The 21,789-nt window shown below is 37.3% G+C and overlaps 1 protein-coding gene across 1 annotated transcript; it reads right to left on the reverse strand.

The window, feature by feature from the left end:
• Positions 1-15,339: 15,339 nt before the first annotated feature.
• Positions 15,340-20,025, reverse strand: LOC145219073 (uncharacterized). The gene is made up of 5 exons (XM_080086478.1): positions 19,956-20,025; positions 17,259-17,395; positions 16,642-16,744; positions 16,314-16,376; positions 15,340-15,912 (listed from the first exon to the last, which is right to left on the reverse strand). Exons 1-5 carry the CDS (start codon positions 20,023-20,025, stop codon positions 15,509-15,511), a joined length of 777 nt encoding a protein of 258 aa, XP_079942604.1. The 3' UTR covers positions 15,340-15,508.
• Between the last annotated feature and the right edge of the window lie 1,764 nt (positions 20,026-21,789).

Consider the following 21,789-nt stretch of genomic DNA (forward strand, 5'->3'; position numbering starts at 1 on the left):
ATAATAAATGAGATGCGCGACCCCGATCCCGAAACAAAAAATAAATAAGTCCCATCAGCGAAACTAATAACTACATCATCATGGTGCCAATTGTCAACACAATTAACGAAACCAATAAAACTATGTGTCCAATAATTAATAAGATAGTACGTGGCTGCCATCTTAGTTTAATAGTGTGACCGTGCTTACTATGCGCAAGTGATCAGGAACCGTATTGGTTGCTCACATTTTGGAGTTATTAGGAACACAAAACGTGCTCGTTTTGATAGCGTGTCCTTCTATTTAACAAACACCAAGTTGTCCTTTGACACCAACAAAAAAGTGTCCATACGCCCTCCTTTTTAAACAACTAAAGATGTGACCTATGCCTTTAACATCGGCTACTGTGTTCACTAACAAAGTCACTTGCAAGTGTGCTGAAGTCTGTAAGTTACATAAAATGAGCCGATGATTTGCTGCAGTTATTTCTTCATACAGCTAACCCGTTTCTTAATTTATTTCTTTGTTCTATTTTTTTGTATTAGGTATAGCTGAACTATAATTCGCATAAAAGCACTTTTGTGTTGTGTTAGTGCTGCACCCTTTATTACGACGCCTGGTTCAACAGGGCTTCTTTGCATGTTCAAGCTTTTAGGTCCCAAGTTAAACGGTTCCACCAATTTAGGCCTCCCCAACATTTTAACTAAATTGTGCTGCTATGAAATTTTTGAAGAATTAACATCTGCATCGGACTTTGAACTTTAAATTCAGACATTTTTATCCCGTGCAATAATGCTGAAATTTTGGGGTATATGTGTTGACAACTACGGCAGAACATAGTGTACGTGTTATGCCACTACTCTCTTACACTAATATCGTGACCCGAACGCTATTTAAAATAACCAAGCATTTTTAAACCTAACACTAAGCAGGTAATGAAGTTCAACCGCTTGTAGCGCCTTTGCTATGTTTTGTCAAAATTTAGACTTGGGAATTGAACTGTAAGTGTTTGGCGTCATATAGGTTTAACTGTTCATGTAGGTTTAAATGTCTCATAACTATAAGGTTTCTAGCTACCCAATCGCATAAGCGCTGCTGATACGCAGGTATTTTGAACAATAATTTTTTTAATAGTCAAGCACAATGTACGTTTAATTTTGTCAAGCAAATGCCTAACTAAATGTTACGTTGCCGACTTGCCTTTGTATACGCTCAATTTTATTCGTTACGCCTATTGCATGTATGGGATATGTCTAAGCATTATAGCTTACTTTTTGACTTGCTAATTCTTAAATGGCAACAACTGCACTATGTCATAACTATAATTATTACAAAGAAATGTTATAATTGCATGGTCTACGTCACGCCAAAGCCAGAAGCGTCTGTAACAGAACCTTTAAAGATTGACCCTTAGTAGTATAACAACTACATTGATATTGAAAAGCAATAATAATATTCATTCCAAGCAGGTTGACTCTGTATAAAAAAAAATTTTGATTTGACATGACTATATCTGACACCAAAACGATAATTATGACATATTTAATCAATTAAACATGCTAAGGAAAAAATATGAAAAAGCTATACTGATTAAGCGGTAAAGATGTTATGCAAATGGCACATGATACCGCGCCGCCGTTGCGCAAGAGTTCATCGCACGGACGCAAAAATGACTCACATTGAGTTTTATGTAAAAATAAGCACCGCTCAAGCAGCAGGGTCAAATATCGCCTAAAAAGAGTAAGTGCAACTCAAATGAGCTTGATGACTATACAATTACCTTGCCTCGACGCCAGCGCCTAAGTATAATAATCTGTCAGTGATTAGCCTGTTAGATCGTTAGGCAAGAGTAAACACGAAACAAAGCGACTTACCAACACACAACTGCAGAATGCAAAAGCACTGCCCAACCCACAATTGAAAGGCAATAGCGATATTTCACCTGTGATATTAAGACGCAAGACATTAAGCCACACATCAAACCGTATAAAAAACTTAGCTCAATTCTGAAAAGTACGACGGTTCGTTTAACTTCTTACACGAATTTGAAGCAGAAATTCTTGACCACATACCTACATAGTACTTGGAATGTGCGACTTATTAATCGATACTTGTATATATACTTGTATATATACTTGTAATAATTTATACCCTTTATATACCCCCTTTATACCCCCATTGTGTCTATATAATCATTATTGTGAAAACTCTACGCGCCATCTTAAGTTGAGTTCCCAGGCATTCAAAAAAATCAACTGTTGAAATCCCATAGAATCAATTGTTCAATTTGTTTAAAGATAAACAAGTGTGAATGACAACATCTAACATTTTTCAGATTCATTTGATCGCTATATTAAAAAGGCCATGCTGTTTGCATAAACGCCAGCCTTTTATGAATCTATTGAGCAATTTTTGTGTTATTGGTTCAGCTAAGTAGATAAAATATGATGAATAAAATAAAGAACACCACGCCAGACTCCAAAATGTGGTAAGACTACAAAAATGAAAAGGTCCCCACAATCAACGGCGAGATAGTTGTGGTTTTAACGAACGACTGGGAGGGTGGAAGGCGGGCCGGCCGAATCCAGGCTCATTTGTCATCAAGTGGTTCTTCAACCGAAGCTTTGGCGGATTCGGACACAGAACAATGAATCGTCGTTAAGTTCGTTTTCAATAAAATAAAAATACGATAAGATGCCTACTTTATGTTTTTGGCCATTAGTTCAGAGAAGATTCAAACATGGATGTTTAGGATGATTTATCTATGACTTATCCCAATTTATGTCTGGATTACCAGAGATTCTTCAAGCATGAATCATCATAGAAAATCATACTTGAATGTTACCTTTCGTGTCATAACACAATGATAAGTCTCGGAAGTTCGCACCCTATCCAAGTCCGAACCAAATAAGTTCGATGATATTACATGTATGTAACGGGGAAAATTTTCCACCTGGTAGTGTTTGGCGTCCTTTTGGTTTAGTATGTTTGACAAGTAGCTTGTTTATTCAAAAAGTCAGATATACAAAGTGTTTGAATTGTCAAAACATCACAGAAGGCCATTCTCTGCTGAGTTGACGTTAATTTTAGTCCTGTTGCATTTAGCGTATCACTACGCATCCAGTTTCCTTCATTCGATGTAGGAGATTTATTTGATTTAGATTTTTTTCAAATTGCCACCTCTATGTAACCGGTGGTGCTGTTGCTTTCCAGTGTAATATAAGACGGAAACAAAACCTAAGTTTGGCGTCAAGCGATTAGCAGCTCCAGTTTCAACGTAATTTAACCCATGGGTTGTTGTCAAGTAGTACTATGAGATAGAGCTTTATTTAGCACCAGTACGCTGTAGTGAAAGCAGTCAGTTCTAGCCAGTTACATTAATTATAAAACAACAGCAGTGCTTGCTGATTATAGGCTACAAAACGGTTTCAAAATCTCGAATGAATTAAAATGTTTTCACCAGTTAGCCTACAGTTGCCTTTTGTGGAAGACCATGAGCAAACCAGTCAGCATATATTTGTTGTTTATTTGTGACTACTTAAAGGCAACAAAATGGACAAACACGGTGCATAGACACTAAGTTTTTGCGTTACACAAGTCAGTATCTAGCATATCAACCCCATTAGGTAGAAATTCGTTACTTTTTGCAAATAACCATTTAAACAAACCATGTACTTGCGACAGCAAAATTAACTTTTCTAAAAATAGAATCAAGTGTCAAAAATGAGGATTGTCCCGAATTCCAAATTGTAATGGTTTTACCACAAAACAGAAACTAATCTTCTATACTGTCTATAAACCACAACATTTTGTTTGCAGATTAGTATGAATTTGTAGATGTGTTAAATTGCCCTGAGCTACAAATAAACTTAGTTGTTTTACGTCATATCAAAATGTCTGGATTTTCGAAGTCTGTCAACATGAGTTCTAGCCCCGCACACGAGCCACCGCCAGGTAACATTTTAAGTAAAATTGCTACACTTAAGATCCAACGAGTATTTTTGGTAAGCACCACACTCGCTAAACCTATCAAATAATTGGGGCGTATTTCTAGCAAAACTATTTTCCAACTTTATTAAACGGGGTTATTCCGTGTTTTGCAAGGTTTCAATTTATTTTGATTTTTGATCCATTTAAAACTTCAATTTTATCTGCATAGTCTGGCACAAACAAAAGTTATTGATAATTGCAACTTGGTTCCCACATTCTGCGAAAACTAATATTTTACTATTGTGGAGTATTACACTTCAAAATTAGATAGGACAATGGAGATTGATGCCACATTGCACTGCAGCAATTGCGAGTACAGTAATTCGAGTGAGAGTTTAAATTCTTTAAGTAACCACCAGATCAAAATGTTGGCAAGATAAAATCAACCGGAAACATTTTTTGCTTCGTTGAGCCGCAAGTATGTGGGGCTTTATTGTTTGTTGTTTTTTCAAAAACGTATTTGCGGATCCTTTATCTCAGAAACACCCGTCTTACTAGAACTTTGCTAGAACTTGAACTTTGAGAATGTTCACTTTTATTGACAAATAATGTTTGCATTACAGGATCGGGTCCCTGTGGGCGTTGCTGCTCCTTGTGCCCTTTTTTGAACCAAACCTACTCGCTTCTAACTCCGAGAAATGGACCCTTTTTACTTAATTGTCATCTTACTTGCCAAAGCAAAGGGATCGGTGTGCTGACTTGTAGGTTCTGTGGAGAGCAACATGTGTTCAGAACCGATAGGCAAACATTTCAGGAAAGAGTTAATCAAATGGCATCGGAATTTAAAAATAAAATAGCAAGAACCTTTGTGCAGCATTTTGACAAAGGGATATGTAATGTGCAGAAATCCTTACCTACTGATCAAAGCTTATTGGGTTTCTACATCCTGTCGTTAGTCGACAACGTCGGGGACAAGTTATCTAAAAATAACTGGAAAATTGGTATTGGCGCTACAATTAAACGACCGCCCAAACCATCCATATAATTGGCTTTTCTTGAAAATTATTTTGTGTGGTTTAAGTGTGACTGTGCATGTGTTTAGATACTGTGTTATTAATAAACATCTTTTTAAATAAAGAGGCCATATGTGCAAATGTACAAACTAGAGTTTCATGTCCGAAAAAATAAACCAATTTTCGAAAAATATTTTTTTTTGGAGTAGATGAATAAAAATAGAGTATTATACAAGTGACGAAACAGAGCATTATACAAGCCATTAAACAACTGACACAAACAGCACTCCAGAAAACTCAATCTTAAATAGTTTCTTTTGTTTTGAGAAATCGTCACACGAACAAATATAAATCGACATAACACGTAATAAGTTAAAAAATAAGCAAAGACTGACCTAAATTTGGTATTTGGTGCGTACGGTTTGGGATTAAAACTACCAAATGACTACATGCGGATGACGTGTGATAAACAAGTGCACGAAAGTAAAGTTTAACTAAGGCGAATTGTTTAATAGATCATCATTAAAAACTCTGCCTTTGAGCTGACGCGGCCCTTTTAGCCCAACAAAAAGAGAAAAACAAAACCTGAGTTTCGGTTCAACCGCCATTATTACAAAATAATTAATGACATGGCGTCGGGACGCGTAGGGTTTGGAACTTCAAAATTCACTTTTAAAAGGGTAAAGCTGCTTCACAAACAACAAACTCGACAAAACAGTTGAAAACTAAATAGACTCAAAAGTTTTTTTTTGAAAAGTGACACCATTCATATAGTGTGGTTGAAGTTTATGATATATTTTAGCTAGTTCAAATGTTCGTCTAGTTTATTTTGCCATAGTTTTGTACAAGGTCACGTACAGAATATTGGTGAAAAACATTCGTGTTTAAATATGATTGTGCAAAGCAAAAATGCTGACGCTTCGTTGAAAGCGTTTAGTTTCCATTGCAATGTTGTTAGTAACAATAGTACCAACAACGCATGGCAAACACATAAAGAGATGTTGTTAGTGTAACATTAGCAATAAAATCACATGGAGTCAACACGTACTTAAGTGAAAACTGTGAAATGTTATCTGCAACTAGTCAAGTTTGCAAACTTGTGTCTCATATGATGAGGGACTATCCGTAGCTATGATTAGTAATATATATTACTAATCATAGCTACGGATAGTCCCTTATCCCGAGCGAAGCAGACGAAAGCTTTTTTGTAATGGATTCGCCCCACTACGTCCTTTATCACATGGTTTAGAATAATAATGGTTGAGTCAGAACCTTAAGTTAACATATTTACTGTCCCCTACGTCAAAGTGGCACTGGATGTTTAACGATGTCCCAACCATTTTAGGCCCCTTTCGCCCTGCGTTGATTTTAACATATTGCAACGCATCCGGTTCTTTTCAGTCTATGTTGATTGGAACAAATTTCTCGTGAAACCAAAGTTAGAAACAGTTATGTAACCCTTAGCCACAGCTTCTTAGTGCATTTTTCCGGTTGACAACAAATAAATTTATTCATTTCCACTAGATCATTTATAATTTCCACCTTCATGTTACCTGTTGCGCCATTGCGTCCCAGTGTAATATAAGACGGAAACAAAACCTAAGTTTGGCGTCAAGCGATTAGCAGCTAAAGTTTCAACGGAATTTCACCCATTACCTGTTATCAATGGTACTGTCGACTATATATATAAACCGCTATAGCGGTTTAGAGTACGGAACGTTGTAGTGAAAGAGGCCATTTCTAGTCAGTTACATCAACTACAAACCACAGCAGTGCTGATTTGGTTACAAAATGGTTCAAAAATCTTGCATGAAAGAACTAAAGGAATGTAGCGTATCAATCGCATTAGGTAGAAATCCGTTATTTTTGGATAAATAACCATTTTAACAAACCTACTTGAGATTAGTACAGAGTAGTATGAATTTGTAGATTTGACAAATTGTTACTCTGAACAAATAGGTATTTAACAACAAGTTATTGCAAGATGTCAGGACCTTCGAATTCTGTCACCATGCCTTTTATGCCTGCACCCGTGCCACCACCAGGTAACATATTAAGCTAAATTGTAACATGTGCATCTTTACAAACGCGAGCACCACAGTCGCTTTTATCCCGTCCAGTTGTAACCAGGGTGCAATTTCAATGCCTGAAAATTTTACTTAAAATTTATACGTTAATACGTATTTTGTAAACTTTCTGTCGTTGTAAATTACCATTCGCTTTACTTTAAACAAATAAGAACACGATCGGCCTCAAAAGCTCAAATTTATTTAAAGGCTGGAATTTTTTTATTATAGTTTAAAAATTAGGAAATACTTTCCACCGATATGTTCAGTGCGATATAAGCAGAAAAATAGTATTTGTATATGCCACTGATTTCATGGATATGTACCAACCGCCAACATCAGGGTTCAACAAATGTTTCAGGGTTCAAAACTTTCAGAATTATAAACTATAAACAAACAATGTAAAGTCTATGTATATGGGTAATTCTTTCGGTGTGCTGTGGTGTAAGGTTACTTTCATTTGAAATTAACGAAAAAAGGTTTCTATCGTTTCCGCTTATGCCTTTGTTTTCAGCACGTATACGTTAAGAAGTTATCTTAAACATGTTACTTTTACAGGATCATCAAGCCGATGTGGTGAGCCAAACTGCTCTGTGTGCTATGCGGTACCGTTTCAAAGATACCTTTGTCCTCCGAGAATGAGCCCGATTCCGCTTCAACAGCACCTTAATTGCACTAACAGTGGGGTTGCTGTGTTCACTTGTGTGTGGTGTGGCGAGCAACATGTAGCGACAAGCACTGTACAAACGTTTCTAACACGGTTCGGTCAATTAAAATCGGAATTCAGGAACAACGTGCTACATAGGAACTTACTGCTACATTTTACCAGCAAAGAGTGCGGAAGCCGTGTACAAGTGCCTGAAAATCCAAACATTATTTATTTCTACTCAGTGACATTTGTCGACAAAACCAGTGCCAACAAGTTGTACTGGATAAACAAAATTGGGGCCACCATTAGAAGAGGCCAGTAAAACAGACTATGAGTTAAATTTTAATCTGGTTCGTAACGTATTTATTATCAGTCGCTTACATGACTATGGTTTTGATTGCCTTTTATCAAAACAACGCTATCATCAAACCAGGCAAACTTAAAATCAAAAATAACACCGTGACAATAATTACAAAGTTACCCCCTCTAACTTTATTGTTTGTGTTTTTTCGAAAATTAGGTGTGGTGTTCTATATGCTGAATGAATTACAGACGATTTTAGGTTTATAACTACCCAAAAGAGAATTGGTAAACTACACGACCAAGTTGCCTGCAAAAAATTGTTCTAAAATAAATTCTTTGGTGTGTAGTTGCGCACGATTATAAGTCTCGACAGGTGCTTTACATTTGTATCTCAAAGTCGAATTTAATAGCATGTTTGTAGTGTTTTTGTGGATAAAAAATGTTGTAACTCGATTGTACAAATAACGGCCTAGTTAAAATGAAAATTATAAAAATCAACAACTCTAAATCAACAAGGCTTTTTGTCTGTAATGTGTGCGTTTGTGCGCTTTTTGATGTGTTTGTAAATGTAAAAACGCAAGTTTGCTTTTACCAGTGTTATTAACTTGAATGCATAGTGCGGATCACGCTTGCAAATCCATAAGCGGAATAGTAACTTGTGTTCTAGTGTTTGAGTTGATAAGTAAACAAACAAAATAAACTTGAGAAGAAATTTCTGGTCCGTTTGTATGAGTATCAAACTTGGGCACTTGCTTATCACGTCACAATTAGAAACAGATGCCTTTTGGTTTAAAATACGAACATTTTAAACAATTACCTCGGATAAGCCTTTAAACCAGGGGTCTCAAACTCAAACTTCCTTGAGGGCCAAAAAAAAGTTAGTCGATGGCCCCACTTTTGGAACGTTTGTTCGAGTAATAACAACAAAATAGTATGTGCTTGAAAACATTTATATGCGACAAATAGTGTAGCAAAGTGAAAGAACCAACTATACTTTACTGTAACTATACGCGAAAACCATGGCATACAATAATGAAACAATCAAAAAATATGACTTAACAATGGGAATTGCTGATTCTTGACTGGACGAACCATTTCGATCGTATGCTTCTAAAATCTAAACGTATCATTCATTTTTAGCTATCACTAATTTCGAATGATTGTTTCTTGTAATCACTGGTCTGACAAGGTATTCCATCTGAGTTAAACACTTATTTTTTTAAAGTTGGTTCGCTGGCCGTACAAGAACCCCTGGTAGTGCCGCTGCAGCCCCTGGGCCTCGTGTTTGAGACCCTTGCTTTAAACAGTAATAAACATAGCGCTTGAATGTGGGTAAGTGGTTGAAATAAAACGTCACCTACGTGTAAAGTCGACGAAGCGAAAACATATAGGTTTAGAAAGGAATTAAAACAAATCTAGTGTTTACCAATTGGGAATGAAGACCAATTTATTAAGTGTAGTGTAGCGATTCTACAGACCCGATATTATCGTAACTTGTTCATTGTGCCCAGAAATATCAAACGTTGGAAAAAAGGTGGCGCTAAGTTCAAACAGCTTCAAAAAAGGTGGCGCTAAGTTTAACAGCTTTAAAGAGTATTGCGCTTGCAAAATGGGAGAAATAAATTACACAAAACGAAAGTTTACGAAACATGAAGTGTGGTTAATTTCAGTTTCATCAAAAATTGTACCTACCAAATTACAAATATGTATACATCGTGCTTGTTCTTAAGGCCCGTTGCAAGATGCGGCGAAAGCGATTTGGACGATGTCACCTTTCACAATATTAAAGTTAAGGCTTTATTTATCATGAAGTAATAACAGCAGAGAAATAATGCAAATCATAGAACTTTGCTAACTTCAGTGGCATATAACAGGGAAAAATACGTTTTGCTTAAAGTGAATCAATAAATAGTGTATTAATCCGCATAGTTCGGGTTAAAAACTGAAACGTAAACCTTTGTTCTAACTTCATTTGTACAGATAGCAGTATTTACTTTATTTTTTGTAACAGTTAGAAATTTCCTAAAAGCTTAAACCTTTACGAGGCTTAATGGTCCAGGTTGGATTTGTGTTCTATCTATTCACAACATACACACACAGTGTTTGGTTCATTGTAGTAACAACCCAACGGTTGCTTAGTGCTGTGGCGTCCCAACGCTCTGAACAAATGTTTCTTTGTTTTTATTCCGCATTCGATCCGGGAAAGGAATGTGAGTCGGTTGGGGCAAAACGTTAGTTTTGTTTTCTTTTCGTGTTACGTTACGCGAAATAGGGAAACAACATGATTGACAATGGCCGATCTTAGATCAGGAAACGGCAGTTGGAACAATGTTTGATAGCGTAATGTTTATTACGAATCCGTTGTCACGCTATCTGTCTCTTTGCGATTATAGCTTTATGTTTGTGCAGCAAAAATATATAGGTCGCTTCGAATATATATTTTATATTGTTTCACTGTTTGCATTTTGCCCAACAGATCTTGCGGTTTGGTAAAAAAAATTCGATATAGTGCAATACGCACATATGTGTTTGATACGGACTAAAGATAAAACCACTAATCAGTATCTGCAAAGAGGCAGGTTACTCGTTAAATGGCTGTCCGTGTTAACAGCGTGTTGGGTAAAGAGTGCTTAGACTTCAAATAAGTGACTCCAACATGTTCCACTTTTTCTCCCAACGAAGTAGACGGTGGCAAAACTTCAGTTTCGCCCTGTCCGCAATACAAGTCTTCGATTCGCGCCACTGGAGCAAAGCTGACTTTGTTTTCACTTTTAGGAAAACTCGGGTTTTGCCTTCGTATAGTGTTACTTTTTAATGAATTATTAAGGTTGCCTACATCAAGGTAAACACTTCAATCGGCAAATAAAACGTCAGTATAAACAATCTTACTCATTTGCCAGAGGAGCACTATTTAGTAACTAAATAGAATTTTAGTTGATACCTTATGCCTGCCGAAACGTTTTATGTGTACTTTACGTGGGTGACAGAAATAACGACACAAAGCAATGTTCACTGCGGCGGAGGTTTCAAGATCTTTATTGGCACAATCGAATGGGTGAGGAAAAAAGAAAATCTATTTATGTTGACTCATCGCAATCGCTTTATAAACGCACATCAAACGCTTCAAGAGAAGTTAAGAAATCAAATCGTTGTTAAAACTATAAAATGTTATCTGCTGTTATAGACGGGCTGGTAAACGGCGCATGGTTGTAAAACAAACAAAACTTTACAGTGCGCCAGTCCAATAACATGTTTGATAACAAGTGTCTTTAATTAATTTTTTTCTTTGGTCTTATACAACTACCAACTGTTGATAATTTGATCCTTTCTACTACCAACGAGGCAGACGGAACTAAATCTTCAGTTTCGCCCCAACACACAATGTTTGCAATCGATTCGCGCCAGTTTCGCCCCAACACACAATGTTTGCAATCGATTCGCGCCAGTTTCGCCCCAACACACAATGTTTGCAATCGATTCGCGCCAAAGGAGCTGAAAGAATTTCTATTTCACGATGTGATTTAGTTTGAAAGGAAACTCAGGGTTTGCTATAGTATCGTGTTACGTTAAGCGAAAACCTGGAACAACGTTGGCAATAGTTGCCGTTTAACAAATAAATTAGGCAATGTTTCAACCGATCATGTTTTTGATTATAATTTTTAAAAACCAAAATCCACAAACAATTATGTTTGTAAACTGGTAACAGCAATGCGTTGAAAAAATAACGAATGAAAATTGCTATGGTGCTAACTGGCGTCGGTTAAAAAAATGCATCAGTATCAAATTACAGGAGCCTTAGTGTTCTAACTAGTTGATATGAGATTTATTTGTTATAATTTATTGCGTATGTGAAGGTCGAAATTCGTACTACTGTTATATATTTTAATCCAGAAATTCTAACTTAGAATGGTTTACGTCAATGCAAACAACAGTTTTTTAGGGATCTAGAACAGGGCTAATTTCATATCGTGATAGAAAAACTTCCGTAAGGTGTGGATTATTTTTTGAATGTTACAAAGTAATCAATACGATTTGGCCAAACAAAAAATGTGACCGCGGGACGGATAAGATGACCTCGAGGGCCAAAACCGGCCCGCGGGCGGTAATTTGGCGACCCCTGGTATAGCCTATATACGTGAATGATGTTTAAACAAAAAACATCCACTACAAATAAACGTCCCATTGGAAAACTCAAGTGGCATTTTTGTGACAAGTCAAGGGGCAAAGGCATGACAACTTAACGATGACGAAACCGATCGAGAAAACGATTTTGTTCGTGCCTATACTATTTATTAGGACAATAACATAGTAACGCACGATGTTTCGCGATTCCGATTTGGGCCGCCACCACAGTTTGAGAAGTCCTGATCAAAAAAGTACTCGACTTATTTATGCATGATTCACTCTGACGTCACGTCGCGTAGGAATCTTCGTTTTCCTCTTTAACAAATAGGCTGATCATTGATGCTCGATTGCTTGAATAACAGCAAACCTCCTTCTCGTTTCCAGTGCTAATAATCTGGTTATTCACAGCTCTCTAGCGACACTTGCAGTAAAACCTATGTAGCTGTTGTGACGTCATCTCGTGTCAACTTCAGACAAACGATAAATTACCTGCCAAAGTTAACAGATAAGATTAACGAGAAATTTGAAGTTTAATTCCAAAATAAATTAGCTGCTGTAAGTAAGAGTATTCGTTATACAACGACCGTTTGGTCTCAGATGCAACAATCAAAATTAATTTGTTCGACATATAGTTACGTTATATTCCAAAGTTACGTTATACAGACGAATCCGGTTAATCGCATCATCCATTTGCCAAGGGTATTTGATGCGATTAACCGGATTATGCGATAATCCGGTTGCTATGTAAACAGTACATGCCCGTTTACAAAAGTGCTCATTTTCACTTCCCCAGCTGAAACAAAGTTGCAGTGACGCACAACTATGGCAACGGAGCAGTATTTTCTCTCTTTTGTTGCGAGAATTGAAAAAATTGCTGCTCTCAGCGCAATACATGACATCATGCTTCCTAACTGTCGTGGCTATGGTGCAATCGCCTAAGTGTGTTAAAGAAACAGTAGAAACGCACACACACACACACTCTTAATTGGCGCACACGCCACAGTTCGCTTGATTTGTGCTTTCTCCTGCAGTCAGGTTTATTTGAAACTATGTGTTACATCGCATCGTAGCTAAGCGGCCCAACATTTAAATTTGGAAACTTCCCTATGATGACGGTTTATGTCGTAGTCTTGTTTTGGGTAGTTTTTCTTATAAATGTGCCAGGCCTCTCGCCTAATATACATGTAAAATGGCCTGTTGTTTCTTACCTATTTCGATTTCTAGTTCGAACCAACGCGTTAACCGGCAAAGTGCTAGGTGCATATTTGTGAGCAAGCCCAAACCCGCAAGTGCACGACCGAAACCTAGTCAAACTTACAACTTTGGCACATTCCACAGCGCAAGGGCAGTAAGGCGAGCTGTATCAGTTTCTATTATAACCCGTTATCCAATTGACAAAAAGAATATTTGATTGTAGCAAAACTTTAACGACTCAGATTGTGGCGCTACTTTCTAGCTTACTCAGCAAAACTACAGCTGCAAGACTAGCGTGACTGTCACGTGATCAACGTGTGATCGTTGCTTCAAAAACTTAAAGCAGCAACAAATATTGCAGGAATAAATGCCTTTCTTAATTGGTGTTTTACCTGATAAGTTGCGCAAGGTCACGAACAGAAGACAAATATGGCAATCATTGGCACGTTACTAACTACGTGAATCTAAACAACATGGTGTGATTACTTGCGATCTAACATTTTTTACAACCATTACGTGTTTGGCGGGTCATGAAAAATATAACAGAAAACCTTTTTAAACATTTGTTTTACATTTAACATTGTTTAAATTTCAATACAGTTTAACACTTTTTGGTGCAGTTCGCACTTTGTAAGAAATTACATTTAGCGTCTTTGCCGGACACCAGTTTCGTAATTTTAATACGTTGAACTCTTTATTTAAACGCTTGAGTTAAACTATTGGCGATTAGATAAGCCAATATAAAGGATCAATGTGCACGGCTGTAAGATAACGACTCCTTGTTATCGCACAGCGTTGCACTGAACGCCGATTTAATCTCCTAATAACTTTTCCAAAATATTTTATGGTCGAGACGTGTCATTCAACGTTAGGTTATTTGCTGTGGAATGCAAAAATGCATCTACGTCTTTTTCGCATAAATTACAAACGGAGGATTTTTCTATCATATCGTCGTTTTTTTATGTCAAATACTCGGGCTGTTCGACTTTCACATAGAGATCATCAATCCGGATAATCGCATATTTCGTGGAAAATCGATGCGAATATCCGGTTTATGCGATCAACCGGTATGCGATTAACCGGACGATTTTCTTAACAAACGATGGGCGACGGTTTGGAATTTTTAATTGTGATGCAATTAATCGGATTATGCGATTAACCGGTATGCGATTAACCGGATTCGTCTGTATTTAAAAAAATCAAAGTGTCTATGTATTTGCTTGCATACTGACAGAACTAAAAAAGCATATGACTTTAGTGGTGAGCTCATCGTAATTTCATGCACCCTACACTTGCGGTATTGCCCCTTTTTTGGGCCTAAAATCTTATTCCATAATGTTATTATCCAGTCATTTTGTTTTAATTAAAATTACTAGAGTAAAGCGTAGCCTGCCATGTTCTTTAACTCCAAAACCAGTGATAACCGCCGGGACACAGCATTTTTGTAACGGTTCTGCTTTTTTTGACTGACACAACGTAACCTAACTGAACAACAATTTAAAACAGTTGAAATGCGAACACAACTTACGCGCAAACGAGTTACTCTACAACAGTATGATTCTACACATTAAACAGTTCACTATATAATTTTTGTGTTTCTACAGTTTTGTATGCATTTTTGTTTTGAATAAACTTTGTTTCATAAGATGATTCCAAATTGTTTTTAAATGTTTTTGCATGTGTCAGGTACCTTAGCCTGTTTGGCCAAGATTTCTGCTCATTGTTTAAGGGGTTCGCACCCAGGACACTCCCAGGGCCAATCCCGATCAAGATTTTTTAAGTCTGTTGATGGGTCAGGCGCGCCGGACCATTCGGCCAAGTTCCTGCCCCCCCCCTTTTTTTTTTTTTCAAGTTCCTGCCCTTTCTTCTCAATTTTACCTGTTGTCAACGTCTTAGGCCCTCTAGCGTCGTCAAGTAGTAGCGTGTTTATCAACGACCCGGTTTCTTGAACTAACACAGCATTGGATAAACCTTTGCGAAACCAATTCCAGGACACGTCAATGCAGTAAAAGTTTATTTACACTCACAAAAATATTTTAAAACTTACTAACAATTGATTTAAATACAAGTATGACTAAAAACACATCGCCTTCGGTACGGTAAAGACCTGCAGTTATCAGTAATTGCAATCCTTATCAAATGGAAAAATAAGTGCATGAAACCAATAAAATTAAACATGGCCACGTAAAACAGCGCAGCTTGCGTCAGGAGAATACTAGGGCGCCATGAAACAAGCAGTGTAATTGTATTTAACCCTTAATTGTGGAACGAATCACCGTTTTCCATCTGTGCTTCGCGTTGCAACCCTCTACAAAAGTCACGCTGTAGTAATCTCTAAACTGTGGCTCTACGGGACCAAAACGTTGCCATAAACCCCGAGAAAAATGTCGAACAAAGGTTCTGTCTTCTTCTATGTGCTTAAATGAATACCTTATACCGGCAAAACTTTCACGAAACGATCGCTCATCGCTTTTTATCACATGTTGTTCTCCACAAAATCTACAAGTTAACACTGCAATGCCGCTGTTTTGGCAAGTGAGTCTGTCATTAAGCGGTATAGCCAAATTTCCTGCAGTTACGAGGTGAGTTTGTCTCACTGGATTTACCGCTTCACACAACTTGCAACGTAGTGCATTGCATCGTTCCGAAAACCCTGCAAAATATGGTACATTTGGTAACAAAAAAGTAACACCTTTTAACACAAACAGCTCATTGAAGACGTGATGCCAAATTAGCGGGTAAACAGTCATTCACCACCACCATATGGCAAGGCGTAGGCTAGAAATAAACTAGCGTTCGGTGGGATTCGAAGCTACGAAATAAGTCTTTCTGGTACTACCGCTCTACCAACGAAGCTACTCAGGCTTAGCGGCAAACACTCTTAAAGTTGAAACACAAGCACCGTTGCCTGCCTCGTGTGCTGCACATGTCAGACTCGTAGTTGGGGATCGACGGATACTGGCCAATCTGTCAAGTTTACACTTATTTCATTTTTCGGTGTGTTTAATTTTGCTTACAATTTTGCCTTCGAGTTGCTAAACAAACACGCCTTACCTTCAACATCGTCACGCAAGTTTAAGCGTTGCAATGCAACTGCCACGTCATCATCATCCTCTCCTGCGACAATCAATAAAATGAATATTAAAATAGATCATATTATAAAAAATAATGTAGCAAAATTTGGTTTTAGAACTCTTTTTTATTTTTGTTGGACAAACGTTTCAAATTAAAACGAAAAAGTTATGTAAATTTCACCGATCATGAGAGTATTTCGACGAAAACACGTAGAAAAGAAAATATTTTGGTTTAGAGTTTTCGTTTAGAAACGTTGAACTACAGGGTCTAGAAAAAAAAACAGTTGTAATCTATTTTAATGCATCACCTTCTTGTGGAACCAGGCGACATAATTCACGACACTGACGTTCAAGATTTTGTTCAGTTTTCCAATCAATCAATGCACGAAACATCGCGTTTCTTCCACCCATCTGTTTAACAATAAAGTTATAGATTACTGGCTTTTCTATTTCTGTTACCAATTACAGTTTTCTTGATAAGTTTAAACGCTTCAAAAATAAGGCGTGTAATTCAAATACTGGTAAGACTGCAAGTGCAAGTCGTAAAGGTGCAAGTGCTAGTCGTGCCAGTCATTTTCTGATTTCAGTTGCTCCATCGCGACTGAGCTTGTAGTCTATAAACGAAAACGTTCTAATGTTATCAAAACATTACATTTGTCTATTAAACCTCGGTACGTATGCCTTTTCGGTTGGTCGAAACATTTTGACCGAAAATGCCCTTTGCAAGTTTCGATTTACTCTTCAAAATCTGAAACTATTCTGAATCCCAAAGTCAACGCATAAAGTTTCCTAACTGATCAATTAAAACATATTCAACTTAAGAATTGTTTTTAGTAAAATGGTGTTATCAACACAACTGACTTGTTTTAAATAACTGTTCTTTCAAACAAGACTTTTTGCAACGGTAATATTCTGCCAACTTTACCAAATCTGAGATATTATTCCCATCGAGATATCTTTGAACATCCGTAAGTGGAAGTTCACCAAAGCTGTCGTAGACTACATCGTCGACTAATTTATCGCCGTAAGGCGGTAGTCTTGTGGGTTGCTCGTTTTCTTCGTCTAGAATAAAACAACGGTTGGAAGATACCAACGATAATCGAAGAAATCGTGTCATTTTTAGTTAAAAATGATTTATTACCCGAAAAGCACAAAAACACTGCAAGTTGAAATCGTTTTTCTTAACGAAATTTTAGTTCGGACTAGCGGGTATAACGGTGTCGTATACTACTCAAATATCATTAAAGGTCTTCCTTACTAAACAATAACGACTTTATTTTTTTCAGTCCAGTTTGAAAAGCAATGCCATCTGACGCTATTTTAGTCAAAACCTTACACATTGTGACAACTACGTCACATACAATTTAAGTTTACTGCTTTAAGTTTAATGTAAATGTGTCAAGGCTGAATCAAATAGGAAAAACAACAACCAAAAACAATAAATCCTTTACCTGACATTTTGAAAGCAACTTTTCGCCATCCGATGAATACAATAAAATGGAACAATGTGGTTCTCCTGGTAAACGATAAACTATAGATTCTACATGGTGATATAAACAACAAAGTTAGGCTAGGTTGTTTAACTACCAAAATTTTAGTAGCAATTAATTGAACAAAAACAATGTTTACTGAAATGGGATTTGAAAGGTCAATGGCAATAGGATGTATCTGTACAATCTACAGTAGCGAAAACAATCTGTTCGGTTTACGGTACCGACAATGCTGTACACCACTAACAGTACAGAAAAATTGAACTTCTTTAACACCTATACTAAGGTTAAAGCTGCAAATTAGTATCTGCGATAAGGAAGCTTTAACAAGTGCTTCAATTTATATAACAACTATAGCCACGAGTTCCACAATTCTCCCAACTAAGAATGCGGAAGTAAAACTTGGAGTTCGCCGTACTCCACACATTTGTAATTGATTTGCGCCACTGGAGTGAAGTTAATATTTATTTCCCGCTGTGGAAAATCTGAGATCTCAGGTTTTGCCTTCGTATCGAGTTGAACGAAATCTACGGGAGCAAAATAAGTCATCTGAATATATAATTCTAGTGTACAACCTTACGCACTGATCCAAATAGCTTGAAACAAGGCGAGCGTTCTGCTGGGGCTGCTAAGTTTGTCGCAACTTATGTGGAAAAGTCAATCGTAACACTATATTTTGTTTTGTGTTTAATTATGCCCTGGTAATCTACAAAGGAACAAAAACACAGGTAGCAAAGTCAATACAGCTTACTTCCATACTAAAATCGACGCACACTGCAAATGCGCTGATCGAACGTGTTGTGACGTGGTTCATCATGCTACGTGATGTCAGACCGACCCTTGCCTGAAGAAGGATGCTGATTTCTTTAATTAATTTTATTTTTGCTACGTTTAAAAATGTTTAAGTAATCCAAAGACCTTTTGACACGCACTGACTGCCAAAGACACTGGATTATCCAAAGCTCGTTTAGGCTTCCACAAATTGACACATTGTTATATTTTTTGTCATTGTTTTCCGATTTTGTTTTGTAAATTATTGCAACCGTTCCACTCGTTTTTTTAATCATACATCTTTTCGCCCTTATGTTGCATTCTCTTGTTTCTGCGTTGCGCCGTATGGGACGGTGCAAGAACCCACAATTTTCATTGGCTAGTTTTTGACTTATAACAGCAAAGACACATACCAACTAGTAGTCATATTAATCACAACCTAATCAATTATTATTCGACTACCGTTGCACGATCTTAAGGTTGACTGACAACTATGTATGCCACTGTTCTGATTTTGTTTTAACCCGACGTAAACCTAAATGAAGCGAAACTTGAGTTTCGTCCCAACCGAGTCACAGCTCCAGCGAACGTCATTTCCTGCACGTATTGCATTCGCGTCATCATCTTATGTTGAGGCAAACATGAACTCTCACGCGACTTGACGTTAAAGCGAATTGGTAAATGCTGTTAGAAATACTTGATCCAAAACAACAGTTTGTTACGCACTGACTTTAAAAAAAACCTTGCAAAGCATAAATGTTAGTTTGGCATCGTGTATTTGACACTTTGTTAAATTTTTGCCAGTGGACCCCAAAAATATACCACATATTGGAAAAAGAGGGAAACCATCGAAAAAAACCTCGCCGAACTGTTTCAGGCGCCGGAAGAGGAGCATACATAAAATGTTGATAGCATTTAGGCACTACACTTTGGACTATTGTCTTGGTAATCGAGTAATTTTCATCAGACAAATTTAATAAATGCCGATAGGTGGCGTAAAGAGCCCTGGTGATTATTTACACATAAAATTCCGGACATGAAATTTGCCGAATGGTCCCGAGCATCTGACCCATATACACGCTTCATGAAAACCTGAGCGGGATTCGTACTCGGGAGCATCCTAGGTCCAAACCCCGCGAAAAAATCGGCCCAAAACACTTTTATCGATAATATCAACTGCATATAAGTTTAAAGTTAACTAAGTAAGAAGACTAGGGCTTTGTAGTGTGACGAGCCAGAAGGGGTTTCTTTCGGTGGTTTCTTTTTCGAACCCAACCCTCGTTTCCTAACACGGGTTGTTAGATTCCAGGCCCCCCTCGACCGTTCCCACCATCGTTTCCCCCCAGTCGTGTCATACTTACAGCGCGCCACACTCACTTCTTTGTGAGCTCCCGCCAGTCCGTCACATAATGCTGCAGCGCGTTCAGCCATTATCCACCAATCGTGCACAACACCTTGTTGCGCTCCATAACGTTTCAACGTTGCGCAGGTATTCAAACTTGGTAATTTAGTGCAATTGTGTTGGAAATTATTCTTTCATGTAAATTTAATTTAAATGATGCGATCGATTGCAGCTGTAAAACAAAAGGAATATTTTTTAATCAACGGAACCGAGACACAAACTGACCCAGGGAGATAGAGATTGCACTGATGTACTTATTCGATTATATGCACCTCGTCTAGTCGCTTTTTGTTGAAATTTCGACTTTTGAATCGTTTAGCACTACAAGAGTATTTTACAAAATGTATGTTTTTACAGAATAAAATATGTATGCTGTATTTTATAGATCAAGGGCTTTCGCCGAAAGTGAAAAAAAGAGCCGTATTCTGCAGGTTCTTTTTATTCTGGTGGTATGATCTGTAAATTTCATTGAGCTGATTGCAACTGTAATCAAAAGGAATAAATTAAAACTAATTCGGTCAAATAGAGATTGCAATGATATGAAATACTTTATTTAATTCGCACTTTTTTATTTTACAGTGTCATAACGTTTTTACAATACTGTTCTATTAGGCCAAAGTGACAACCGCATTGTCTTGCCGCCATTTGACGAGTTTTGCGAGGGCAATGAATACAATAGCTTTGGTGATCTTGATTTCACTGATTTGCGAAAATATTTTAAGTGGACACCACTTTGTGTAATCAATCTGTTAGTTTCAGTACACGAATTTGTTTTTGTTTCCCGGTTTTGTAGGAGTCAGAACGACATATGATTTGACTTACTGACATACCGACATTGTATCAAAGGTAGTTTTAAACTTTAACATATTTGGTACTGCATGATGTTGAAATGCCAATAATTAAGGTCCCATCAATTTGAAATTTACTAAACTTACAGATTAATTTAGAGGCTATTAGGTTACAATTAGCAGACTAGAACAACTTTTCTGTACAACAGATGAATAGTAAAGACGTTATGCGTTCTGCCTTGGATGACTGGATGAAACGGGATCAAGAAAAAAGTAGACGTCAGTACTTAATACAATGTGGGGAATCAGCAGAAAGAGGTTAATACCGTCAATTAACAAAGAAAAAAAATCGAATCTATTATTGACTAAATTTGCTGATTTGCACAAATTTATTATTCACTAAAACTTAGCGTTGAATACAGATAGCAGGATGCAAACAATTGTAATGTGCCTGTACCGACATTGTTATTTGCGTTTATGATGCCATGCACTGTTTTCTATTTGGTTTCCATTCATTATTTTATTTCTCAGGACATACATATACCGTTACGACGTAAGCTTTTTTGGTCCCTGTCATATACTAATTCTATTATGCAATGATCATTTGGCACATAAACTAAGCACAACTGTGGTACTTAATGATTGTGATGTGCATGTAGGATCATCGAGTCGATGCGGTTATGACTGCTCTTTGTGTAGCGCTGTGGAACAACAGCCGCACGATCACCTTCAAACTTTACAGGAAACAGTTCCACTTTTTCACGACCTGACTTGTGAGGACAGTGGCGTCGCAGTCCTTACTTGTAGGTTGTGTGGAGAACAACATGTGGTACGGGCCGATGAACAAACATTAAAGGGAAGGTTTGTTGACATACGATCAAAGTTCAAAACAAAAAATAATGGAAAATTTGTGGAGCATTTTACCAGCGGTGTATGGGAACTGTTTTCCCCTATGCAGCCCAAACTAAGCGATTACTACACTGTAACGTTAGTGGAACGTTCCAC

Source organism: Phallusia mammillata, chromosome 1, assembly GCF_965637545.1.
Source record: "Phallusia mammillata chromosome 1, kaPhaMamm4.hap1.1, whole genome shotgun sequence".
Classification (NCBI taxonomy): domain Eukaryota; kingdom Metazoa; phylum Chordata; class Ascidiacea; order Phlebobranchia; family Ascidiidae; genus Phallusia; species Phallusia mammillata.